The 27,830-nt window shown below is 37.8% G+C and overlaps 2 protein-coding genes across 3 annotated transcripts in view; both read left to right on the forward strand.

Moving 5' to 3' along the window:
- Window positions 1–3,064, forward strand: part of LOC306852037 (kinesin-like protein KIF19) — a 40,604-nt gene extending 37,540 nt beyond the window's left edge. Inside the window, exons 17-20 of the mRNA XM_079388630.1 lie at window positions 32–155; window positions 261–646; window positions 1,510–1,675; window positions 1,942–3,064. Of these exons, the coding sequence (XP_079244756.1) occupies window positions 32–155; window positions 261–646; window positions 1,510–1,675; window positions 1,942–2,072 (807 nt within the window). The 3' untranslated portion in view covers window positions 2,073–3,064. The remainder of the gene's footprint in view (window positions 1–31; window positions 156–260; window positions 647–1,509; window positions 1,676–1,941) is intronic.
- Window positions 3,065–4,361: 1,297 nt separating this feature from the next.
- On the forward strand, window positions 4,362–27,830 carry LOC306852677 (cholesterol transporter ABCA5-like). Of its 2 annotated transcripts, XR_013782660.1 has the most exons (40): window positions 4,362–4,520; window positions 5,706–5,854; window positions 8,114–8,303; window positions 9,560–9,727; window positions 9,908–10,005; window positions 10,464–10,690; window positions 10,788–10,929; window positions 11,563–11,751; window positions 12,442–12,589; window positions 13,106–13,283; window positions 13,588–13,646; window positions 15,747–15,857; window positions 15,996–16,171; window positions 16,918–17,037; window positions 17,126–17,264; window positions 17,348–17,438; window positions 17,539–17,678; window positions 18,089–18,208; window positions 18,364–18,565; window positions 18,795–18,961; window positions 19,053–19,180; window positions 19,378–19,515; window positions 19,612–19,725; window positions 20,301–20,471; window positions 20,591–20,704; window positions 20,979–21,116; window positions 21,221–21,289; window positions 21,373–21,464; window positions 21,974–22,097; window positions 22,191–22,308; window positions 22,388–22,479; window positions 22,579–22,754; window positions 23,464–23,539; window positions 23,629–23,723; window positions 23,821–23,940; window positions 24,073–24,225; window positions 24,361–24,440; window positions 24,520–24,575; window positions 24,886–25,898; window positions 26,906–27,824. XR_013782660.1 is itself a non-coding variant. In XM_079389701.1 (39 exons), exons 1-39 carry the CDS (start codon window positions 4,508–4,510, stop codon window positions 25,024–25,026), a joined length of 5,022 nt encoding a protein of 1,673 aa, XP_079245827.1. In that variant the 5' UTR covers window positions 4,362–4,507; the 3' UTR covers window positions 25,027–27,830. The 2 variants fall into 2 exon arrangements, 1 of the variants encoding a protein (XP_079245827.1); XM_079389701.1 differs by having other exon boundaries at window positions 24,886–27,830.

Consider the following 27,830-nt stretch of genomic DNA (forward strand, 5'->3'; position numbering starts at 1 on the left):
GTCTGACACTATGCTGACTGTATCTCTGCAGCTGTTGCCATCTGTCCTGGATGACGCTCTGAGATGCAGTCATCTCAGTCACAGTATGAGCAGCCATCTGGACTCCTCACCTGAGAGCAGCGAGAACGGCACAGATGCCCCTCTGACTCCTAAAGGTAGGAGTTACACAGCTCCCTGGAATACTTCATTCTGATTGGTCAGTTGAGGCAAACCTTACATGGCTTCTCAGATTAATGTCAAATTACACAATTTCCCTCTAGAGAGACAGCAGATTCTAAGAGGCGTGCAGAACATTGTGGTTAAGGCTGCTCGACGGCGTTCTAAGGTGCTAGAAATAGATGCCCTGCGATTGCCCCCGCCACCTTCACCCCTGGATCCCAAGAAGCACAAGAGTAACCTGTCTCTGACCGAAGCGCCCCCTAAAGGCCTGGTGCTACGGCGTGGAAGGCAGCCCAGCCCTGAGCTACGCCACGCAACCTCTGATGACAACCTCTCCAGCAGCACGGGAGACGGCCCTGCACCCAGTGGCACATGGACACGGCCACGGAACCGGCAGGCTGTCAAGAACCCCGCTCCACGAGAGCAGGACTTTGAGGGTCGCAGACGCAAGAGGAGATCTCGATCATTTGAAGTCACAGGACAAGCAGTGAGTTTTTAGATAAGAAAAACATCTCATGAAATCTCACGAAAACTTGTTCAGGTCTTAATCTACCCCAAAAGAAGGAGAAGTTGTATTTTGCATAATTAAAATTAAATGTACCATTTATTTTCATGACAATTAAGCATATTGTGTTAATGTAAGTGGCAAGGCAGAATTTTCAGCAGTCGTTACTCATGCCTTTAAGATTACTTCCGGTGTCACATGATCCTTCAGAAATCATTCTAATATTCTTATTTGGTGGGAAGAAAAATCTTATCATTATCTATGTTGAAAGCAAGCTGCTTATTTTTTTATTTTTTTTTTGTGTGAAATCCTTGATGAATGAATAGAAAGTTCAAAAAAAATATTTTTTTAATTTAATAAATATATTGTTAAATTTTGAATGTATTTTAAAAAATAGAAATTGTTTATAATATTATATGCCTTACGTTATGCTTTTGATCAATTTAATGCCTAAATTCTGAATAAAAATATTAATTTCTTAAAAAAAATTCCTTAACTTATGAATGGTAGTATAAATATTTTACAGTTTAAATAATAGGCTATTAATTGTTTGGGAATAAAAGACAGTTGTGATTAACTGTTGTGAAAATACAATTATAATGTGAAAACTTTTAATGCTCCAAAAATAGACTTAAAAAAAAAAATTATATATATATATATATATATATATATATATATATATATATATATATATATATATATATATATATATATATATATATATATATATGTGTGTGTGTGTGTGTGTATATGTGTGTGTGTGTGTGTGTGTGTAATATTATTTATTTATTTAATTTTCTTTTTTTTTTTTTTGCAACATACTGAATATTTTCTCCACCCCACAGCTGTCTCAGGCTAAGAACACAAACCAGCGATTTCGTCCCCTGGACAGCACTTCTGATCCCCACCTGCACATTAACGGTCATCCCCCGGCCCCCCTTCTGCGCCCCCAACACAGAGCCCAGGCTCAGCTTTCAAAAGTTCGACCCTCTCACAATATCCACCAAACAGGTCTGATTTCACAATTTTATTTTTTATTTTTTTTATGATTTATTCATTTTCTCATTCATGATGTGTTTATTACATTTATCCATTTATTGATAGATAAACCTATAATTTATTCCTTCCAATTTCTGTTCCGTGAAGACCAATGAGTATTATTTTTTTTATTTTATTTTTTTAATGCACTGATGGATTGTGTTCAATAGCACTAAGAACAACTAATAAGAAAATTAGAGTCAGTTTTGATTTCTTGTTGTTCTATTAATTCTCCACAGGATCAACAGCAGATTTCACTTCCTCCACTCTGCCCTCCCACCTCAAGCGTGGCCCCCAAACCAGGCAACTTCAGCCCCTCCTGTACGTCACAACCACCGGAACAGGGGGTCAGCGCACCCGCAAACACTGAAGCCCTGGCCTGAGCATAAACTGTCTCCTCTCAACCCCAGAATCAGTACTATGGAACCAGTAAAACATGTAGAGACCAAGTGGAAGGTTTCTTCTTAAATCCAGATGAAGGAGCTCTACAATGGATGCTAAAACATTACTGAAATGTATCTGATCACATGAAAACTGGGCTACAAAGAAAGACAATGTGCCCCTGTTTTGCTACCTGGGATTTTTCTAAAATGCTCCTAGTTTTTCCTCTGAAGACAGGCGATTCACAATGTCGTCTTTTATTTGATTAAGTCCATTGGCTTGTGTAAGTGGCAAAAATAGGTTGTCATGAATTCAATGGCCTTGAATTGTGTAAAAACTTCACAATGACATGCAAACACACTCCTTTAAAGCCGAGCCAATGGGACAGGGGGTGAAACCTGCCTCCCATGCCTTCCGATTGAATATGTATATCAGGCCTTATAGTGACAACTGAAATTCATTAAGCAGTTCCCAAAAACATATTTAAATCTGCAGAACTGAAACGGTGATGCTTGTTTATGCGACTGAGGAATCAGATATACCCCCTCATTCCCTAGGGAGCAATATATATTTCGCAGCTTCTCTGGCTGTGAAAGTATTGCTCCCTCAGGCCTTGCACAAATGAATGTACTGTCACATTGCTTATGATTCATATGTCTGGCTTCTGTGACCGATCCATTTACTGATGTCATTTTGTGTTTACTGGTAATAATCAATGTAAATTTGCCTTCACTGTCACGCAGGTTTTTCTCTAAAATCCTTTTGGGTTTGTGTTAGTTAGTACCAGACAAGGTGGCATACTGTATTTAACGTAGTTCATACCCTCAGTGGAATGTTTTTAATCAAAAAAGGAAAAAAATGGCTGCCTTTTCTTTGAAAAGACTGTATTTTTGTTTTGTTTTTCAGAATTATACATGCATAGACACTTTTTTCTACTCTTAATTTTATACCTTTTTTGTAACCAAATAAATTTGATTGACAAAATGATTGCAGTAGTGTATGCACTGTACATATCACGTGCATTATATACATTTTTGTCAAGGTCAGTTTTAAGGACATCATGTTGTGGACAAAAAGTCTTCTCTGTTTGCAAAATAATGCTCAGAGTTCCAGAAGTCAAAATTAGACTTTATTGCAAGAAGACAACAAAGACGAGATGCCTGTAGAACACCTGAGTCTTTCTCTGTCCATACTACCATCTATGCACATTTTTACATTTATCAGACGCTTTTATCCAAAGCACTTACATTGCATTCAAGTTGCAGTTTTCCCAGTTACCTGGGAATCAAACCCATCACCTTGTCGTTGTTAGCGCCATGCTCTACTATTTAAGCGACAGGAAAGCTACATTTTTGTTGTTGTCACTGTCCAATAAGCGTACAGACCATTCTTACATCATACTTCATTCCCAGTACTTTCCACAATTGTTTATTATTTTTCAGAACATATGCTTTCATTGTAGAAACCCACCTGCTAGTCTTTTTCAAAGGATAACTTCTCTTATCTATTATTTCCCAGGGGCCCAAGGTTGCAGAGGATTACACAGCTTAGGCTTTTAATAAGTTTTACACATATTATCTATTTCCACATCTCCCTTCTCCAGTATTTCTATCTGTATTCTCCATTCACAAGCACAGTCAAGTAGGCCATGAGGCATACACAGTCACTCAGTTTGGCCTGGAGTCCTTTAAATGCACCCAGCCCACATATGAGGCAAACTAACTTGTTTTCTACAGGATTAATAAATATTTTCATCAGTCATAGTTCACAAATGTTTCCCTTTTAGTAACCTACAGTAGTTCAAAATACTGTATCCTTTACGCTTTAAACAACAGTACTGACTGTGTTCCTGTACTGTCAGCACAACGCAGCGTATCATATTTTTCTTTTTTGGCACCATCTCTGTGGTTATCAGGACTACATGTCAATATTTCAGTGCAAACAATATCTCCTATTTCCAGTGACCAAGCAAAACAATGCAAGCACAGCAAAATATCTAACACAGTGGCTAATGCATCATAAATTGCTTGAGTTATTGAGAAACTCCAAGGCATTGCTGTCTAAACTGGGCATGCAATTGAAAAGAACTGTAATAAATAAAAATCAATCAATTATATTCAGGGTCGCAACGGCAGGTGGGGTCGGAGGTGTGTTGATGAGGTCAAACACAAACCACACAACCAATCAGCGCAGCGCTACAAGTTCTGAGGCTCGTGATTGGTTTGCTGGACAGCGACGAATCACGAGTCTCGTAACTTGTAGCGTGCGCTGATTGGTTGAATGACAGGTCGGTCCAGCTGATGGCAGAGGCGCAGGGAGTGTTGACAACGACGCCCTGGATCTCTTCCCTATTTATTTATTTACCAAAGGATATTTATTTGGAAAGAACAAAGCGAATTTGGAGGAAAGGAAAGACATGTCTTAATGTATTTCATACGTAAGTGCACTTGCTTGTTTAAGCTTGAGGGAAAGCCGTTAGCCAGTTAGCGTTAGCTGTCAGTGTTTACACACCGAGAGCAGCGAACAAAACTAATTATTTCATCGGTAGTTTTCACATTTAGGTCTAGTATTTCATGTACATTTGAAGGACACATATGTAATCTATTTTAAGGAAAAAAGAAGGGGCGAAAGCCCAGTCCTGCAGTTATTGACCTGCACCGCGCGCGCACGCGAGCACGCGCAACATGTCGGGTGCACGCGACCTCATGCACGCGCAGTAACATTCTGCATAAAAATGATTGAGTTATGTGTTTTACACTCTGTCACTCTTTACAAGCTGTTTTCTCGTATTCTTATCTGCGTTACCTTCGTACTCACCTTTCCCCTTCACTCCGCTTTAGGTGTTATCAGTCTTCTTGACACGGGAAACTGTGCGGACAACGATTAGTCGTGATAATAAGTTTAATAGCTGCAAAGTCGATTTGTTTGAGGGGGTAGAATGGTTTAAAGTAGACTCAGAATTCAGAGAAAAATCTCAGAATTGCCAGATGTAAACTAAATAGAAAAAAAGAGATCTAATTCGCAATAACCTGTATTTCACTTCTTTCCATTCATTTATTTATTTATTAATCAGTAGCAGAAACAGGCTTTCATGTGTAAAGTATTGGATAATTAATACAGTAATAAAGCATGATGGTCAGTGACATTGATGTTATTCATTCTGATTAGTCATTTTCAACATTTTAATGACACTTCTTTATTAGTGCAAATAGAAAATTGATTATTGTAATCTATTTTCCTATGAATATTTACTTTCATTTTTCGAGCGATTTTTAGGTTATTAATAATAATAATATATTATTAAGTTACTGTAACTGAACCTTTTTTTCATGTTTAATGGACAGCAGTGTAATAAAAAATTTGTGGGAAAGATTAATTATAAAAGTGTGAATATTGAACAGGTTCACTGCTAACAAAGAAAATTCTGATTATAATATGGGATCATTCCAAAAAGGTCCAAGTTTTGGAGCGTCGTTCTCGCATCTTGTCATATATCATCTAAGCTTTGCTGAATAACATGAACTGTGATTTGTGAAGAAACACACTGTTGGCGTGACAAATTCAAAGCAAAAAATTGCCAATTCGTTAACTTGCAATAAGAAGGTTATGTTTTGTTTTGCAGCTGTGTCTGATCCATGTGCCAGTCAGCTGAAGCATGCTGGAAGAATGCAGCCTGTAACCAGAAGAGATGCCGGAGTCTGGCATCAAACAAGGAGCCTGCTCTACAAAAACCTGCTGATCAAATGGAGGACCAAACAACAGAGTCTCCAGGTGCCTTTCATCTGCCACTTATATGCTTTCTTCTGCAATCCAAAGCTGTTGCACTATTAAAGCTTTTGCACATCTCTTCTATGCGATGGCATTGAGCTCCCTCTGAAGTTTGTATAATCTTCACCAGAAATTACTGAAATGTCCATTTAAATCCAGGGTTTTTGTGCGTCCAAAAAGTGTTAATTCGCACTTCCACAATCAAGTTCTTAAATCAAAGCAGAAAGTCTCAAATGCAGAAAGTCTCAAATGCATAAAGTCGTGGCATTAAATGTTGCACGCATTGTAAAAATTAACATCTTCCTCAGTATTTCTGCCTTGTTTTCCCAAAACGAATATCTAAACATCCTTAAATCAAGATGCAAGTCTTGTTTTCTTGGAAATGAAGAAAAAATTGCATATGGAGTAAAATAAAATCATAATCACGATTAAAATACAGTTTATCATGCAGCACTGTTGTTTCTTAATATTTCTTTACTTAGTCTTAAAAAGGTCTTAAAGTCCCTGTCGATCTGTTCAAAGATCCGGTGATCTGTCAAAATGTGTCCTTTATTGCAACCATTTTCCTCAGGTTGCTCCAGAAGGATTTTTCCTGTAATAAGTGTGTCACTTTTGATAAGAGCATCTGCTAAATGAGCTGTGCGAAATTACAGTTACCCAGTCTGCGTTATAAAATCACAAAACTTAGCAGTCTTAACACTAATGTTATGTTGTAATTCCCCTCCATCTGGATGAAATCCTCTTCCATCCACTCTGTTGACTCTTTACTGCCCAGCAAGTGTTTATTCTCTGCTTTGATTCAGAAAGAGAAAAGAAAAAAATCCTCAACTCATTTCACTTTTTTTCTTGTGTTCATGTATTTTTTATGTAAGGTAACGTTTTCTCTTTTTTTTTTATGTATTTTTAATGGCTCTCTGCCTCCTGTTTGTTTGGTGCAGCGCTACATAAGAGTCTTTCAGAATTAAAAGGCTGTTAATGCTTGGGTGTTCCACTAGTTCATGTCAGCACCTAACATCAATACTGAAGTACTTTTAAACTGACTTTGTAAAGGGAAAATTGTTATGATCCATTATGGAAAGCGGTTGGAAATGGAACAAAATGAATTGTATTATGATGAAGTAGTCATGGTTGGGATTTTTGCCAACGATTGTTATCTCTGTATTGATTTTCCTGGAGGTGGAGATGCTGAAGCAAGTTGTACTGTTCAGAGTTCTTGGTTATACTGGGCTTCATGTATGTATGTATGTCAGTCAGTACAGTGATTTACCACTATGCAGCAAAAACCTTTATCAGACACGGATACAGTACTGTTCAAAAGTTTGGGCTCATTAAGTCTCTTGTGCTTACCAAGTCTAAATGTATTTAATCAAAAATATGGGGAAACAGTAATATTGTCAAATTATGTCACAATTTAAAGTTTTTTTTATGTTATTATATTTTAAAATGAAATTATTCCTATGATGCAAAGCTGAATTTTAAGCAGCCATTGCTCCAATCTTCAGTGTCACGATCCTTTAGAAATCATTCTAATATAATGATTTTCTGCTCAATAAACATTTATTTTTTCTTTTAAAAAAAACTTTATTTTTTTTATTTTTTTTTTGAAGAATATGAGTTCAAAAGCATTTAAAATACAAAATATGAAATAAGTAAACAGTCGTTTTTACTTAATTTCATGCATTCTTGCTGAAAAAAGTATTAACCTTTTATACAAATAAAAAAAAAAAAAAAAAAAAACTCCCTTGACCCAAAACATTTGAACGATAGTGTACACTTGCAAAAACAATACTTTTAACATTTTTAATAATCCAGTTTTGGTTTTAAGGGAGGGAATAGCCCATTTGACCAATAAGAATCCAGTATTCTGTAATCATGAAATCAATGACTTTCTTCAATGTGGTCTTAAAATGAATTCCCCAGAACTTTTTGCAGCAAAACTTGTAGTGCACAACCTCCAGGCACATTAAAAGTTAAACTCATGTCATGGTCTAGCAAATAAACCCAGAGGGATGATTGGAAACCCTCACTGGCACTGTGTGTTTATGGCCTCCCTAAGGCAGCAAATCAAGAGCTGTAGCTTTGAGAACATGACCGTATGGATTTGCTTTTCTGAGTTACCTCTGGTACTTCAGGTATACAAAATAAATCTTGACAGTAGTTTGGAAGTAATTTTATATATATGTATGTGTGTGTGTACAATAAAATAAACATTTATATATTTATTTATTTTTTTATGACAGTATATTTTACACAACATTTCAGGAGCTGATCTTGCCTTTGCTGCTCCTGGGCCTCCTCATCCTCATTAGCACCCTCAACCCTCATGTCTCATACGGCAGTATCAGCACCAAGGAGCTGGAGTATGAACGGGACCTGTCACTCAAAGGTCTCGGCTACACCCCCATCAACAATGTCACCAATCACATCATGGAGGAGGTGGCACGGGAACTGCGTACGTCAGATTTATTGTTGTATTTAATAAAAAAAAAAAAGGGGGAGCTTTTAAGTTTAAATTTGACCAAATTTTGCTTTTTATCACACTAGAACAGTGCTTCCCAAACCTGTCCTGGAGGACCACTAGCCCTGCACATTTTGTCTCCCTTATCTAACACACCTGATTCAACTCATCAGCTCGTTAGTAGAGACTGCAAGACATGAATTGAGTGTTGCTGCGCCCCATTGTGCCTACTTATACTACGCCCTAAAAGTAGGTACTCTTTTGGTGAAGAAAAAGTACACACTTTTGAGTATGTAGTAGAAGAGTAGGCAAGCTTTGGGACATTCTATCACGTCACACAACTGCGTCTTTAACAGACCGCTCTGTCGCATCTGTTACACGCACCCTGTCACTGTAAACTGGCCTGTCAATCATCTGGTCACAGTTAACATCCTCCACATTTCATTTCATTTCACTTCCTACCATATTGGAGAGAAAAGACTAGCTCGTTGATCTGCCAGTCGTGTGTCTTTCATGCAGAGAACTCTGCTCATATTTTCTGCATAATGATGCATTTAACAGTTAACGACCAAATGGATGTTTATAAAAGTTCACATTGCTGTTGCAGATGAAATATAACATGGATAACAATAAATAAATATTTTTTACCAAGTTAAATGTTGATTATCAGTAACTCAAACCCCTTTTTGCAAACCTCTCTACCTAACCATCTATCGCGCATCCACCACGTTTGTAGTTTTTTTCTAACACGTTAGTTTGTAGTTCTGGGCCGAATCCTTCGCCAATGCACAATGGATTGTGGGCAATTACTAGCCAGAGTAGAGTGTGCACGGATCCACATTTCAAAAATCGACCTGAAATAGTAGACCATACGGGGGCATACTCTTTTCAACATACTATGCTTTGGGACACACTCATTATGATCTCACATACTATTTAGGATGGATAGTATGAACATTGGGACGCAGGGTGTGTCTTGTAAGGGAGATGTACAAAATGTGCAGGGCTAGGGGTCCTCCAGGACAGGTTTGGGAAGCACTGCACTAGAACATTTCACTGATCTGTAAAGTGTATGCGTAATTCTAATTTTTCTGTTCTTACTTTTAAAGAAAACAACTAAATAGTATTGCATGGTGTATTCTTTTGTTATTGAATGCTTTGCTAATTAATGGTGTGTTAGCGCTGGCTCTGATGGTTTTTAAAGTGGACTCACTGTGCATTTCTTTTTTTTGTGGGTGTTGAATCCTCAGCTATGAACGAACGATTAGAGATGTTCTCCACTGAGGAAGAATTGGAGAATGCCAGTCTCTATGAACCTGATGGCTTTGTAGGAGTGGTCTTCTTGGATGCGATGTCGTACCGTCTGCGATTCCCGTACAACCAGCTCCCTCTGCCTAGTGACTTCACCGAATCCATAAGTGAGAATCACTCAGTGCTGAAGTCATAAAGCCAGAACAGCTGTGGCACCTGATTTAGCTGCTTCTTTGGTTAATTGGCAACCTCCTTTTTAATGCAAATGACATTACCTTTGTAACCGTTTGATCTGTAATGAAAGGAATGGATATGACAGGTGTTATTTTTTTTTCTCTTATCCACAGCAAGCTGCTACACAAACTATGTCAACTGCCGTGCCGCCAACTACTGGTACTCTGGATTCATACGGCTGCAGTCTCTCATTGATGCTGCCATTATACAGGTTTGAAATGGCGTGGATGAATAATTTATTGGTATTTAAGCATTGTAGCTGTTAATATGGAGTGCATCTTCCTGCTGAAGTCTGGCATGAACATGTGTTAGCTGTTAAAAGTATAATTTTTTTAACTTTTTAAAAGAAGCCTTAACTCTAGTCTTCATATGATCCTTTAGAAATCATCCTGATATGCTGATTTACTGCCCAAGAAAGATTTCTTATTATTGATGTTGAAAACAGTTATCAATGTTAAAAACAGTTGTGATGCTTAATATTTTTGTGGAAACCATGATGCAGGTTTTTTTGCAGGATTCTTTAATGAAGAGAGAGTTCAAAAGAACACATTTATTTGAAATGTGAATCTTTTGTAAAATCTGATTTTTACAGTGGTTTGTATGGTAATGGGAAGTTGCTGAGTGGTATTATTTTTTGCTTCCATAATTACGTCTTCATTCATTTTGCAGATGAAGACCAAACGTCCCGTGTGGAACGAATTAAAAGTGCGTGCAGTGATGATGGGACATCCGGGTTCAGTGGAGGTCCAGAAGTTCCCTCATGCCCTGATCTCCATATACCTAGTGCTGGCGTTTACACCCTTTGTCTCTTTCCTCATTGTCAATGTGGCAGCAGAAAAAGAGCAGCGGCTGAAAGACACCATGGGCATGATGGGATTGTATGACTCTGCGTTTTGGTAAGTGTATTCACTGCAGGAACTATGACATTATAATTCAAAGCCAATTTAAATCATGTATAAATGGTCAGTCTGTAAACTTTTCTGCTTTCTTTAGGCTTTCATGGGGCCTCCTCTATGCTGCACTAGTGACGACCATGTCCATTCTCATGGCTGTTATAGCAACCTGCACACCCCTGTTCTCCAACAGCAACTTCTTTGTCATCTTCCTCCTCATTTTCCTCTATGGAATATCCTCTGTAAGTCCTAGCAACACCTCCAGTCACATTCTGAACAATAGTGACTCAAAGCTTTAGAGTGTGCTGAGCCATTTAAATGGCCGTGCACTCATTTGGCCTCAGGTCTCGATTTCTGCCTACATTTTAGAGTAGTCATATTAGTGACAGACTAATCTGGAGTCATATTGAATGTGTTATTAGTTTTCATTTTTGTATTCCGAGGCTAAATTGCTTTCTGCTGCATTGGTTTTCTTTTGCGACAGTGGGGTGTGACTGTACTAGTAAAATATCTGACAGAATGAAAGCTTTTTTTTTTTTTCAAGAAAGCATTAGCCACAAAGTTGTGTCAGCATTAAAGTGTGTTTTCTTCAAGATATGAAACCGCATTTGCGAGTTATTTCCATAATGTGACATTTCTGGATGGAACAGGATGTTCAACGTGAACAAAATCCTGGACAGTTCTTGGTTTTATACATTGTATTGTGAAAAGTGGTGTCTTTGTGACAGATTAAGGCTTAAAAATGTAAGGGTCTGTTTTTTTTTTTAGCATGAGATGATGAATTGAACACAATAAGAACAGTGTGTTACATTTTAGTTTCCTGACCTCAAACCTTTCTTCAAAAGTCTTAATTTTCCCACCTCTTAATCCCACAGATTTTCTTCTCCTTCATGTTGACCCCTTTGTTTAAGAAGCCTAAGTTTGCAAGTACAGTGGGCTCCATGCTGACTGTGGTGTTCGGGTGTCTATCTCTTTTCACTGTGCTGATGAGAGATTTCCCCCAGTCAGCCGTGTGGCTCCTCTGCCTTCTGTCTCCCAGCGCCTTCTCTATCGGCATCGCCCAGGTAACACACTTTTCCACAAGCGCACTCCATGGTCTCCATGGTTTAATGACGGTCACCTAGGTTGTGGGACCGTTAGCAAAGAAATGCATATGAGAATAGTGATGATTTGAATAACAAATTGGTAGTACTTTAGCCTAGAACGTTTTCACACAAAGTATTTTATGTACGCTTCTGTTGGGGTCTGTTTTTTTTTTTGTTTTTTTAAGGTAATATTTTTATTTAGCACGGATACATTAAAATTATCATAAGTGACAGTAACACTATTTATAATATTACAGACAATTTCTATTTCAAATATATGCTGTTGTTTAAAACTATTTTATCAAATTATTTTGAAAAAATATAAAATACTAAGCAGCACAATTGATCAGTATATTAGAATAATTTCTGAAGAATCATGTGACACTGAAATTTAAAATGTAGTAAAACTGAAACCAGTTATGTTAAATTTTAATTTTCACTACATTTTTATAGATTTTTTTCTTATCAAATTAATGAAGGCTTGGTAAGCACAAGAGACTTCTTACATTAAAATCAATGACATTAAAAACATTTTATAAAAAAAAAATCATATGCTACCATTCAAAAGTTTGGGGTCAAAATGTAGTTAATTATGGTTAATAATAAAGAAGTAAAAAATCCCATATATGAAATGGTGTGTATTTTCTGGCACTGTTTGTGTATATGTAGGTGGTGTATCTGGAAGCTCAAGGAGACGGCGCAGTGCTTTCCTCTCTGGGCAATGGTCCTCACCCCCTCTATGTTCCTATGGTCATGCTGTTCTTGGACTGCATTCTCTATCTGCTTTTAGCCATTTACCTGGACCAAGTGCTACCAGGTGACAACTACAGTCAAAGCATTTTGCATAAACAGTTTAGCACCACAGAACTTCTCTTTGTGTTTTAGTAGAGTTCCAGTTCTTAACTGTGTTTATATTCAGGCATCATATACAGATTTATACCAACGCAAATTAATTTGCTCAGCCTGGAAACAAACTGTGTTTGTTCACTGTCCATTTAATGTAGCTTCACATGATTTTGATGCTTGGGGTATACTACTTTGTTTTTTTTTTTTTTTTTTTTTTTTTTTTTTTTTTTTTTTTTTTTTAAGTAGACCACAAAATGTTAACCATTTTCTTAAAAGGAAGATTGCATCACCACACTTTTCTAGCTTAAGACTTCAAAAGTTTGTTAGGTTATACTGTAAATGCAACAGTTTGTTCTCGCATTTGCAGATACCATAGTCATTATGTGGCTGCTCTAAAGAATACACACACAAATCTGTCTTAGTTATTGCTAAACTGGGATGGAGGCGTTTGTGACCTTCCCACATAAATGACTGTTTCTTCCTTCAGGCGAATTTGGCACAAGGCGCTCAATGCTGTACTTCCTACAGCCATCCTATTGGTCGAAGCGGAGGAAGCGTTATGTGGAGGTGAGCTCGGTGTATGAGGGCGATGTCAACGGAACCCCATTGAATGATGAATCGGTGGAGGCGGTTTCTCCTGAGTTTAGAGGCAAAGAGGTTATCAGGTTTGGACTTGAAACACAAAATGACCAGCGATCCACAATCTGTCTGTCATCTGTATCTATCTATCATCTGTCTGTCATCTATCTACCGTCATATATCACAGTTGTTTGGTTCAATATTTTTATTTTATGTTTTGTACCTCCATATTCAGCCGTTTAGAAAAGGGAGTAATGTTTTTACAGCTGCTGTATGTTAAAATTCTTCAAAGCCTGGATAGATTTGGGCTTGAAGAGAGCTGGCATTCAGCCAGAGCAACCCATTTAATATCCATTTCTATGTTTATTTTTTTTTTTTTACTCCTGTTAGGATCTGCAATATTCGTAAAGTCTACAGAGAGAAAGACACCAAAGTGGAGGCTTTGAGAGGTGAGACTTCCCGCCTATGTCCAAATTGTGACACTTCCTTGTTTGTGTGATACACAAATGATGTATGCATCCTCTTGCTCGGCATTTATGGATTTGAGGACTAAATAACTTTTTGTATACTGTTGATAAAATGCTTATAGTCGGCACAAAATGGTATTTACAACACTTTTTACCTCCATAGTACTAAACAGTCCCATAATGCACATGATCTTGGTCTTAAAGGAAAACTCCACCGTTTTTCCATATTCCACTATGTTCTTCCCTCAACTTAGACGAGTTGATGCGTACCTCTCCCTTCTCAGTGCGTGCACTTAATCGCTGTAGCGTGCGGCGCCTCTATGCTAGCGTTTAGCTTAGCACCATTCATTCCTTAGGATCCAAACAGGGATGAATTTGGAAGCCACCAAACACTTCCATGTTTTCCCTATTTAAAGACAGTTACACGAGTAAGTATGGCGATACAAAATTAAATGTGGCGATTTTCTAAGCGGTTAAAATATGATAACTATAATGTATGGCGGAAGAGCACTTCGCAGCACTTCGACCTCGGCACAGTAATATCATCACTCCTGAAAATTCCCTAACTTCCGTCAATACAACCAACGTGACCTGCACGCCTGCACTATCAGTAGTGGGAGAGGGAGAGTTTTGGAGAAGCGCCTCGCTACAGCCTACAAGATCCAGGGGGCGTGGTTGGATCCAGATCCAACGCCTCCCACCTTACATATACCTAAACCTACCCATCTCCACCCCCTAGATGTGGATCCAACCACACCCCCTGGATGTTGTGGACTGCAGTGAGCCCTACTTGGGAGTTTTCAGGAGTGATGATATTACTGTGCCGAGGTCGAAGTGCTGCGAAGTGCTCTGCGAAGTACAATATAGTTATCATATTGTAACCGCTTTGTTTAAATCGCCACATTTAATTTTGTGTCGCCATACTTACTCGTGTAACTACTCATGTAGCCATCTTTAAATAGGGAAAACATGGAAGTGTTTGGTGGCTTCTAAATTCATCCCTGTTTGGATCCTAAGGAATTAATGGTGCTAAGCTAAACGTTAGCATTGTGGCACCACGTGCTAGAGCGATTTAAGTGCACGCACTTAGATGGGAGAGGTACGTATGAACTCGTCTAAATTGAGGGAAGAACATATTGGAATCTGGAAAAACGGTGGCGTTTTCCTTTTAAAGGGGTCATCGGATACGTCATGCACTTTTACAAGTTGTTTGAACTGAAATGTATGTTGGCAGTGTGTGTACACAACCACCCTATAATGATAAAGATCCACCCTGTGTTTTTTTTTTTTTTTAATCTCGTTAGATAATTTCCTCTTTCTCATATCAAGCCATTCTCAGATGTGTGTCTGTGTGATGTCTCACAGACCCAGGCCCCTCCCACTTTTGTTGACTGACACTAGGATTTTACCTTAGACCCACCCTGAGTGAGCTGTCTTCAGTCCGCCCTTGTTTCCACGCCAGAGCAGTAGACAATAATGGCTGCTAAGTGATTGAGTTGTGTTGTGTTTTCGGATGTAATAATGAACATAGCAGTCATTTACTCCCGACATCTGAGCCGCTGAAGACGCAGTGGATTACCTTTTGTTTTTGAAGGGAATGCACCCCCCGATCTACCTAAATGCGTTTGTTTGCACAAATCATTCGTGATCCAGCCTCACCTACAGAAGAAGGGAGTATAAGGTTCTTTTATGAAACTTTGCAAATCGCCGTTCCTAATGACGTGCTAGTTAGCAAGTTCCGCGGCACAGTCTCAAGAGAACAGCTCGTCACCCCACGGAAGAGAGGGGTAGGGTGAGCAGAGCTCATTAGCATTTAAAGGAACACGCACTAAAACTGGTTGCTGAAAACAGCTGATTTTTAAAAGGTAAAATGGGTTTTAAAAAAAATCGTTTTACACTACCATTGAGAAATTTTAACAAACGTATGTTAAAATTAAGACTAAAGAATCATATCAACTTGTGGAAAATGGGCATCCGATGATTCCTTTAAAAATGGTTTAAATGCTTTAAAAGCTTATGACAAGACTTCTGGCTCTGATGTGTAGATGAATGTTTTGTCTTCTGTCCATTTGTGATCTAAAGGTTTGACTTTTGACATCTATGAGGGTCAGATCACTGCCCTGCTGGGTCACAGTGGAGCAGGAAAATCCACCCTCATGAACATCCTGTGTGGCATCTGCCCCCCTACAGAAGGTCAGACATGTCATAGGTCATAGATGCTAAATTTGAATTTTTTTTTGTGAACACTTTTACCTCTTACTGGATGTTGCCAAAACTGAAGTTGTACTGCTGCTACACTCACGATTTTATTATTCTGTGCTTTATGCATAGGCACGGCAACCATCTATGGCTCTCCTGTGGCAGAGATAGCCGAGGGGTCCGAGATGAAACAGCTGGTTGGTATATGCCCCCAGTTCAACATCATCTTTGATGTGCTCACTGTAGAGGAACACCTGAGGATCTTTGCTGCCATCAAAGGGATCCTGCCATCTGATATTGATGGTGAGGTAGGAACTCCCAGTGGATCAAGAGACAACATCTGCTGACCACATGTTGACTCATTGTGCGGGAAATTACAAAACAGTTTCCCATACAATGCATTTAAAAAGCTAATTTGACATCAGCCCCAATCTGCATGTTTAATTATATCCATTATACAATGCAACAGTGACCTCACACGTAAGTGGTCATGGTTCCAGAAGGATTTTTTTTGTTTCCTTTTTTTCCTTTTATCCATAGATACACTACCAAAAAAAAGTTTGGGAACGGAAAGATTGTTATTTTTTTTAATGTTTGTTAAAGGAGTCTTATGTTCACCAAGGCTGCATGTATTTGATTATAAAGAAATAATAAATATAGTTAAAATTTACATTAACTGTTTTCTATTTTAATATATTTTAAAAATTTAATTTATTCCTGTGATGGCAAAGCTGAATTTTTATCCGCTTCAGTGTGACCATGATCTTTCAAAAATCATTCTGGTTTAAAAATCATGATACAGATCTTTTAGGATTCTTTAAAAAGAAAACAAAAACAAAACGGCATTTACTTGAAATAGAAGTCTTTTGTAATGATGTAAACATCCTTACTGTCACTTTTGATTAATTTAATGTGTCCTTGCTGAATACAATATACTCGCTCTAAACTTTTATATGGTAGTGTATTTAAAAAATAGCTTCAATAAAGCCAGAAACATCCAGTTACTTCATGCTTTTTGTTAGAATTTCAATTCTAAAATATCTCTCTTTTTAAGGTGAGAAAAGTTCTAAGGGATCTGGATTTAGAAAAGATTATGGATGCCCAGGCGAAAAATCTGAGTGGAGGCCAGAAGAGGAAGCTCTCTGTGGGCATAGCGATTCTCGGAGACCCAAAGGTAAATGTCTGATGGCTTATACCTTTGACTTCTTGATTCGTTTGCTTATTCATACCCCTCTCTCTATATCCTTTTGCTTATGAATCAGATCCTTCTTCTGGATGAGCCTACGGCTGGTATGGACCCAGTGTCTCGGCACCAGGTCTGGTCCTTACTGAAGAGCCGTAGAGCAGGCAGAGTTACTGTATTCAGCACTCATTACATGGACGAGGCAGATATACTTTCAGGTACTTCTATCATTTTTCAGTTTTCTTCAATCAGTCATTTATGCCTCAATCTCACACACCTCTGTGCGTTTTCTGTCACACAGATCGTAAAGCTGTCATCTCTCAAGGACAGCTGAAATGTGTTGGTTCCTCTTTGTACCTGAAGACCAAGTGTGGGGTTGGCTACCATCTTAGGTTAGTCTTAAGAAAAGTGCAAAAAAATGTATATATTTATATCTCCCGGTCACCCATTGCTGCTGCTACATTTAACACTGTCATTCTAAACCTCCTCTAGAATGTCTGTAACTGAAGGCTGTGAAGTGGAGAAAATCACATCACTGGTCAAGCAGCATGTTCCCAAGGCTCAGTTGTCAAGGCAGCAAGAGGCTGAGCTTAAGTTCACATTGCCTTTCGAGAGCATGGACACTTTCCCAGGTCTCGCTTCTATTTGCCCTTATGTCACCATCTGCTATGTGCCACACTGCCATATGCCCTGCAGAGCAACAGATTGCTTCATGCTTTCACCAGGACTGTGGTGGTGTTTTATTTATTTGTTTATTTAAAATTTTTTATGTAGATTTATTGTCTGTAGCCTTTTTATATGAAGTCTATGATACTGGTGCTTACTTGATGCTTACAGTTTGATTCATTCACTTTCATATCATTCCAAACCTGTATGACTTGCATATAGGTTTGGACTAACATGAATGTTATTAAATGATGAGAAGTATAAAGGAGTGCTTTTGGTGTGTGTGGTTAGTTTTCTTGTTTCTTGCAATCCAAAAATATTACCAATTTCTATGGTTACTAAACTCTTCTCGTCTCTCAATCACTTTGCACTCCAGGGCTGTTTGCGGAGCTGGACTGTCGTCCTGACCTGGGTATCATTAACTACGGTGTCTCCATGACAACGTTAGAGGACGTCTTCTTGCGTCTGGAGGCAGAGGCAGAGGTGGATCAGGCTGGTAAGATAACCACCAATCTAAACTGGTTCAAAGCATCTCAAAATTACACTTTAAGATATGTTGACATGAACTACATGAAACTGATCAGTATTACAATGACCCACTATGAAGTGATCGAGCGGTATAATGCCTACTGTGTGTTCCTTCATTGGTAGACTACAGTGTGTTTAACCAAGAAAAGGTGGAAGACGAGGGAGACGCGTCCTCTGTGGATGACACAGACCAGCGGCTGCTGATGTTTTCAGACAGCAGGCAGGATGCAGTAACTGGCCGTGCCCTCTGGAGACAGCAGTTTAGCACCATGGCCTGGCTGCACATGCTCAACCTGCAGAGAGACAGAAAACCTATCATATACAAGTGAGCAAATGCTAGCAAGCTGATCATGTTTGCCTAGCATTAAAAAAATAAATCTTACAGACCCAAAATGTTATTTGTATTGAACCAGACCCAAGCCATACTCAAAAAAACAACAAAAAAAACATTGAGTTGATGGATGCATTAACCATATAAGTATCTTAAATATCCATATGATTCATGTGCTATACAAAGCTATAAGTCATACTTTTGTCTCCTCTCTTTTAATCAGTTTGACACTCTTCCTGGTTTTCTTATCTGCAATGCTGATTCTGTCCGTGGCCACAGGAAACATTCAGATTCATTCTCCTGAAAGACTGTTTTCACCTATATACCTGCTGCACCGCAACGAGGCTCCTCACAAATACACCACCAGCCTGCTTGTGCAAAACTCCACTGGTCTGTGACAATACTTGTGTATATTATGTTGACATTTGTTGATAATTCACATTGACCTATTTGGTTAATTGACATCTCTATGTTGTGGTAGATTCTGACCTGTCAGGGTTCATCCACAATCTGGAGTCTCAGGATATTAAAGTGGAAATGATGAAAAAACCAGACTACATGTCTGCTGCACCTGTCAGCGCCGCCATCAACGTGACAGGATCCAGTAAGGTGCGAAAGAGAATTGCATGTTTTCATACCAGTGCAATTGGTTTACCTCTTTACCTTTTGGCACTCCACAGTTTGAATTTTAGGAATGTATTGTTCTGAAATGATTGTTTTTGTTGAAAATTAATTGAAACACTTGCTGTTCTTTTGAAATCTTGATTTAACCCCTCCTGTTCTCTCTTGTTGTTTCTCAATAACAGGATTTTACCTACATTTTAGCGTTTAACAGCACCACCGTGCACTCCTTGCCTATGGTTGTCAATGTGCTCAGTAACGCCCTCCTTAGGGGCTTTAATGGCACTGAACACATTAGAACATGGACTAAACCCTTTGACTATGTAAGTGTAGTGCATTAGTACACTGAACTCACTGTACATACACTTCTATTGTTGTTTCTTGTGAGTGTTTACAGCTATACTCTGTCTGCATTTTAGCAAATCCCAGATAAGACATCCTATGCACTGGTTTACATTGAGGCTGTGATTCTTGGGATGCTGGCCGCTGGGATGCCAGCCTATTTTGCAATGGACCACACAAGAGACAAAGAGGTATATTTGTGGGTTGTAACTTCATATGATGATAGTTTAAAGTTTAACTGTTTTATTTTAGCGTTAATTTGACTTATTTTACCTTCTTTGTTTTTATTTAGCCTGTATGCATTAAATTGATCAAAAATGACAGATGTTTTACATTGTTGCAATTTTTTTAAAATTTCTATTTTAAATAAATGCATTTCTTTTTAATGAAAGTCATTTTAATGCAAATCAGCATATTAGATTGATTTCTAAAGGATCATGTAAAACTGAAGACTGGAGTAATGATGCTGAAAGTTCAGCTTTGCATCACAGGAATAAATGGTTTTCTATTTTAATCATTTTTAAAATGCAGTTATTTGTAATATTGTAATATTTCACAGTGTTACTGTTTTACTTTATTTTTGATCAAATAAATGTAGCCTTGATAGAGACTTTTCAAAAACATTAAAACATCTTACCGACCCCTATCTGTAGGGCTCACCTTAAATTGATTTTATCAGAATCTTTCTACAATAATATTTCAGTGTTGCTTTAATAATGTTTTTACATTGAATGTAACCTCTCTAACTTTGCTGTTCTTTTATCAGTTGAAGTGTCGCTCGACCCTGAGGATCTCTGGTCTTGTTCCTTCAGCGTACTGGTGCGGTCAGGCAGCTATTGATGTCCCTTTCTATTATCTTATCTTAATCTGTATGACCAGCACCCTGTTTGCCTTCCATTCTACAAACCTGCTAACCTCCCATAACATCATGTCTGTGGTAAGAAAACGCTTCACCTAGCTTCCACTAGACTTTTTTTAAAATAGAAGTTATTTAAACTTAATGAGCAGAGCAGATTCATTAGCATATCTCAGCTACTGTCTTTACTCCATTTTCAGGCTCTGTGTCTGATTGGCTTCGCTCCAGCCATGGTTCTCTTCACATACTGCATATCCTTCATGTTCGTCAGAGTCCAGAGCAATAGGGACTTCTTCTCAGTGGTCTCCATGATGGTGAGTCTTCAAGAAACTTTCCCACAAATTTCAAATAATCTTAATAATAACAATAAACCCTGTTCCTGTGGAAAACCCTTGAAATATCAGGTCATTGTGAAACCAGAACTGTCATGGAAATGAATTAACTAAAAAAATAATGGGGAAAAGGTCTATATATTGTGAATTATTTTATATTTGAAGTATCTAATTGTCTTTCAAAAACAAGTGTGTCTGTAGGAAGGAATTAGAAGGAAAGCTATTTTTTTGTTTGTTTTTGTTTTTTCTTCCATAGTTGTGTGTGGTTTCTGCATCCATAGTCCAGCTGGCTCTTGTGAATGAGAGTTCTGGTGTGGGCCGTCTCCTACACAATGCACTGTGTTTCTTCAGTCCACTCTACCCTCTTATGGGCTGCCTTAACTGCATTACCATGGTAATACTTTACTTACAGGACTCCTGTTCGGTGTCTGAGGGCATGAATGAAATGCCCCTGTTGTTATTGAACCTAATACAAGTCTTGTTTTATTATTATTCTAGACCACCTTCCTTCAGTCTCCTCATGATGATGATTTCCTGTGGAAGAATCTCTTCATCTCTGTTGTGTCTGTAAGTTGCTGTAAATATCATTTTACTGTCTCAAAGTGTGTTATAATGTTTTCTTATTCACTGAATCTTTGTGTCATCCATAGCCGTATATCCAGTGTATTCTGCTGCTCTTCACCCTGAGATGGCTTGAGATTAGATATGGAGGGAAGACCATGAAAAATGACCAGCTCTGCAGGTCTGTCTTCATAAAACTAAATAAACTAAATAGTATAAAGAATGTGAATCGGGTAAAACAGGCAAAAACAATTATTTATTACCTTTTATGCAGTTTTATGCATAATATTTATTATTGACATACTTATACGATCAGGTACTATTAAATCTTACTAATTTGTTTTTTAATTACTACAGATAAAAAAAAAAAACACCGTTCAATGTTCTGGGCCAGCAGGGTTTTTTTTTTCTTTTGGAAAGTAAATGAGCAGTAAAGGTAGCAAATTAATTAAATAAGAGTTCATTTATGTGGCTTATCACATACTTCAGTTGGATTAAGAACATGACGTTCAGCCAGTTTTACCTAATGTAAGCTTTCTGTTCTAAGGTCTATTAGATTTTATGAAGAAGTAGTGAAAATTAGCCTTGATGCTGGCATGGCGTTAAAAAATGAATGAAACAAACAAACCCTACTCAGGTCACTAAGAAAGAGTCTCTGGTCTCTTGATCTCTGGTCTCTCTGTTCTCCAGGATTTCCTCCCAAGCGAACAGCAAAGCTCAGCGAAATCCAGAGGAGAACATGAGTGAGGATGAGGATGTTCAGATGGAGAAAGCTCGAGTGAAGGAGGCGTTGACTTGTCAGTGCTGTGAGGAGGTACAGCCCAACTTAACTTCTGTAGTCTTAAGAGTCTCAAATCACTTCATTGTCCAATAACTTATTAAAAATGGAAAAATAAAACTTTTACAGAAACCGGTGGTAGTGGTGAGTAACCTCAGGAAACAGTACAAAGGCAAGAGGGAGGCCTTTTCGCTCAGCAAGAGAAGGAAAGTGGCCACAAAGAACATCTCATTTTGTGTTCGCAAAGGTAGTCTGCCTCCGATGTACTGTAAGTAATGATTTTAAAGAGAGCAAGCAGATGTTAATGAAAAATGGCCTGTTCTCAGGTGAGGTTTTGGGTCTGCTGGGACCAAATGGAGCAGGAAAGAGCACTATTATGCACGTGCTGTCTGGAGACACTGAACTCACTGCTGGACAGGTTTGTGCTCAATCTCTAATAATGTTCTGGTTATGAGTTCTTTTGATCATATGAAGTGTGTTCATTGTGTTATGACTAAAGTTTGATATTTATTTTTAGATTCTGATGGGAGATTATGGAACAGACTTCCAACCAGTGGAAAACCCCTTGGATCATGTAGGGTACTGTCCTCAGGTGAACCCTCTTTGGCCTAGAATCACTCTACAGGAGCACCTGGAGATCTATGCTGCTATAAAGGGGCTACGTCAGCGTGATATCCCAAATATCATTAAGCGGTACCATATCTTTTTTTTAAAAACCTTTACATTTACACTAACATTTACACCTTAGATAATGGCAGGGGAAACACCTAATATAATACTGAATTTTCAGCAGCCATTATTCTTTGATTAAATAATAATAATAAAAAAACTGTTGTGATCTTTTATTAAAATCTTTTGTTACATTATAAATGTGTTTTCTGTCCGTTTTAATCCATTTTATGAATATCTTAAAAAAAATAAATAATAATAATTTATTTAAAAAAACAACAATTTCTTATTGAAACTTTTGAACGCTAGTGTACTCAACACAAATCAGGGTTTTAAACATGGCATATTATTTATTAACCACCACAGCTTTTTTATTATTATTTCTTTATTTTTATTATTATTTATTAAATTTATTATATTTGTACTTTACAGTGAATCAAATTAAAGGTATTTGTATCAACTGTCTATTGTAAAATTGTAAGTGACACAGTAAACTAACTTTTTTCTGCAAATATTTAATGGGGTGAAAGTTATATTGTCATGGGAACATCATTTTTTTTGATTATTCACAATATTCTTTCATAGCTAAATAAGAGTGATTTATTTCCAGCAAATGTCATTTAATCAGCCTTTGGCAAATCTGCTTGGTTTCTGTTATCAATGTGACTATTTATCCACCACATTATACAGTGTGACCACCACAGTTCAGGGTTTAAATATTGTGTCTTCACAGTGTTGTGAATGCTCTAGAGCTGAAGGATCATCTTTACAAACAGGCAAAAAACCTGTCTGCAGGGCTAAAGAGGAAGGCAAGTAAAAAAATAATTTAATTCAATATCATTATGAAAAATCTGACTTTGTCTATTTTACGCTTACTTTTTAATCTTTTTCATACTAGCTGTGCTTTGCGCTAAGCATGCTGGGAAATCCTCAGATAGTTCTGTTGGATGAACCATCTACAGGAATGGATCCCAAATCAAAACAACGCATGTGGTAAAATTTACTACGCTGATGTTACTTGATATAATCAAAGCATGTACATCTAAAACAGGTCTGCAAAAATGAACATTTCTGTTGTTCACTCAAATAGGAGGGCGATCCGTGCTGCCTTTAAGAACAAACAGCGAGGAGCCCTATTGACCACCCACTACATGGAAGAGGCCGAGGCTGTGTGTGACCGTGTGGCCATCATGGTTTCTGGTCAGCTGAGGTGGGACTTTGAGATGGATAAAAGCCTCAGTTAAAAATGGCATGGATTAACATGAACATAAAGAGAATTTCTGAGCAAGCAAGTAAAGCAGAACAGAAAGCAAGTAATATTTTCTTATGTTGCCCCCTGCAGGTGTATTGGCTCTATTCAGCACCTGAAGGGGAAGTTTGGGAGAGGCTACAGCCTAGAGATTAATCTCAGGGAGGAGCTCACAGGTCTCCAGCAGGTAGCACTGTTGCACAAAGAGATACTGAAGATATTTCCCCACGCTGCTCGTCAGGACAGGTAAGACGTGTCTGCATTGGTTTAGAAAAAAAACCTGTCAGATTAAAGCACTAAACTGCAAATGTCTGACATAGAATGTAAAACCTCTGGGAGTTAGAAAGGTAATTTTTGGGTGTGTGTCTTGGATCTTTGCAGTTTTGCCACTCTGATGGTGTATAAAATTCCAATGGAAGATGTGAAGTCACTAGCCAAGTCCTTTGCCCAGTTAGAAAGTGGTAAGAAATGGACAATGGACAACTACACAGTTTTTATGAAGAATAAATAATTTTGACCATTCTTCTAATTTCTTCACAGCTAAACAGAACTTTAACTTTGAAGAGTACAACTTCTCCCAGTCAACGCTTGAACAAGTATGTCACAATGTATTTAAAAAAAAATAAAAAATTATGCATTTATTTAAAATATAAAAATATTATATTAATATAAAATTAAATGTAATGACATTTAGTCTTAAAAATCTCAGTTGGAGTAATGCAAAGTAGACGGCATTTTTTGTTTGTAAATAAATTTTAATATCTTGTGCAATTTTTCTTCTCAAATGATTTCATCTTGTTTAGCATTAGAAAACAAAGCAAAGAAACTGATGTTAATTAGGATTTTTGCGGTACTTGTCTGTCATAGCTAATTCAATTTAATTGAAAGTGTATACCTGTTCTGCAGGTTTTCATGGAGTTCGCTAAAGAGCAAGAGAATGAAGAAGAGGAGGTCGGATCGCTTAGCACAACTTTTCAATGGCAGAGACTGAGACAGGATGGCCCTGTATCCATCAATCACGCTGACAGCATAGTACACCAGCTATGAGCCAATCCTGTCCAGCCTTCCCTGAAGTGTTGTACCCTTCTACTTTTTTTCTCTCTGTCTCTTTCTCTATCACGCTGCATGTGCCGTCCTTTGCCTTAAAGAGCCTTAATCTGATGGGACTCTCAGGCAATAGACTGTGGAGACTCCAGCGGCCACTAGCACACATACAGGACACGTGTGTGTGTGTGTGTGTGTGTGTGTGGGCTGTGAAAGTCGCTTTGGCTCTGGTATTGGCACTTGCTCAGATGGGAACTGACACATGAATTTAGTGTCAGCTGTAAACGCCGAGCTAGACTTGGCAGTTCTTTTTGTTTTTGTCATTTGTTTTTATGAAGAGATTTTATTTTTTAATTCTCACTCTCTGTAAATTCTTATATCTTCCGTTCACCTGATGTATATCAAACACACCGTTCCATTGTTTCCATATGCACTAAGTCAGTCACTGGGAAATTAATTGCATGGAGTGGGTTCCACATTATCAAATCGTTACCAAAGTCTCACTCACATCGACACCAAAACAGTGCTTTTAGGTGTCCGTAGCATGGGATATAAACTTGCGTCTCTGTGTGTATAGCTGTATTACGTTATTATCTATGTGTACTGTTGTAAGGTAAGTTTTTGGACAGCAGAGAATCTCATTACAGATGTGTGCAAACTTTAAGGCAGCATTAACACTGAGATTTACCAGCATGTATAGGGCTGCTCTCGTTTCTTGTAACCCTTTTTAGGGCAGAGCGGCCCTGCCGGTGCATGAAGCCTTTTCTGTCTCTGCTGCACCTGGGAGATCCACAAGACTCCTTTCTCAAACACCAGCATGTGTTTCAGGCTTTCACACAGAGCTCTCCAAAGAAAAACAGGGCTAAGCACTCACAGTGAGTAAGCAAGTGGGTTAATTGAGATAATGAAGAACTTCTTCCTGTCATACCTTTTCCGTCCCATCATCAGGTGGCCTTCCTTTAGGAGCAGTTTTATCATCAGTTATTTGTCAGTAGCTTAAGAATATAGTTCTCACAATCCGCACCGTACCATGTAGCACTCCAGATTAGTCGCGTACTGCTGAGTGAGGTCTTTTATTTAGTTTTTTTTTTGTTAACAAAAGTAATGAATGTAGGAACCGTGAACCTTGAATGTACAGTGGGTGACGTTTCATAGTAAAGCATTTGATGTGGGTTTAAATTATCCAGTGTAAGTCTTAAATTGAGAGATTTTGAGCACCACAATTAGACGTTTGCATTCAGCTTGGGCTCGTCTTAAGTTGGTTGATTCTCGTTCAAGAGGTTCCGCATTTTTATACCTTTTGGGATATTTTTATTTAAATGTAAAATTGATTTAAATGATCACCTCTCTTTATGTTTGCCAATAATATGTACAATCCTAAAATAGATTTCTTTGTGAGGCACATTGGAGAAGAGTCAACAATTTACAAAAAAAAAAATGAATTCTATACTACTGGCAAAGTATTACATTTTGGTTTTTTTTTTGTTAATGGGTAATACTTTTAAAATAAGGTTCTGTATATTAGTTAAAGCAATAGCTAATAACAATAAAAGACCGTTTTTAACAGCATTTTATTAATTCTACTTTATTAATCCCCATGTTTATTTTTCTTAACATTTTTCAAAGCATTTTGGTTTAATTGGTATTGTTTTATGACCAAACATGCATTAATTAATGTTAACTATTTAAACATTATTGTAAAGTGTTACCAATTAAAGGTATTCTTCATTAGTGGGAGTGAGCTGCCCTTCTGATTTCTCTTCATGTTGGCTGCAATATTGAAGCAAAACACCAATGTATTCTACTCATCAGGAAGTGTTTTCACTTCAAAATTATACAAACATGCGTTTTAATATGGTGACTTCTGATTTCCTTTGTCCAGTAGATGTTTCTTTATCCAGCTCTGAGTGATGGTGGTGCTGAACCATGTGTTGGTATGAGGAACTCTGCCCCAAGCGCTGGTTCTCTTGTTGGTAGAACTTCTAAAAAGATGTTTGCTAGGTGTTTCATGGTTACTCTTGAGCAAATCTGTTTGTAGATGGTTTTATTTTTCTGATTATACTCAGTTGAAAATTTGTTGGACATTTAAACCTAGCTGAATGTGAAAGGTTGTATATAGGGTTGTTTGGAACAGTCCTCAAAAATTGTAATCAATGCCAAGTTGGCATGTTATGTGGACTTGATGTTTTATTTTTTGACTTCATCTTACTAACAAAGTTTGATTTTACAGTTAATCAAACTCTTGTTGTCATGTATTGTCCATTTTTAGAGGCACACAATTCAACCTCTGTAGCATCTACAAAGATCTGCAAAGATTTAAAGGAACAAAAAGATGTCGTCATAATGGAGTAATTAGGGCTGACATGCAGAGCAGACACAGTGATTTTTCCATGGGATATTATTGTAATTTTTGCACATATATATAGCCTATGTCATGTCAGTAATGTATAACATTTTCTGTAACGTTTAACACTGACCAGTTTAGTCTTTGCTGAACTGGGTTGATTACATTGAACACTATCTAACATCTATTTAACCAATACCTTTATTTCCTGCAAAGTGCAATATATGAATACTTGTGTGTGTGTGTGAGAGTATTTATTGCATTATGTAGACGGTGTCATTGCGAACTGCAATATTAATGTTGTCTCTCTTGTGAACTCAGATGTGTCTTGCAGTACAATGTAGCCACAAATATATAATCTTTTAGAACGCTTTGCATTCTCTTCCCCTAGTGCCCATTTCCTGCTCTTTGTATGCAAAAATTCAGTTTGAAAATAAATTGTATTCGGGATGTTGTTAATTTT

The sequence above is a fragment of the Barbus barbus genome, assembly GCF_936440315.1.
Source record: "Barbus barbus genome assembly, chromosome: 32".
Taxonomy (NCBI): domain Eukaryota; kingdom Metazoa; phylum Chordata; class Actinopteri; order Cypriniformes; family Cyprinidae; genus Barbus; species Barbus barbus.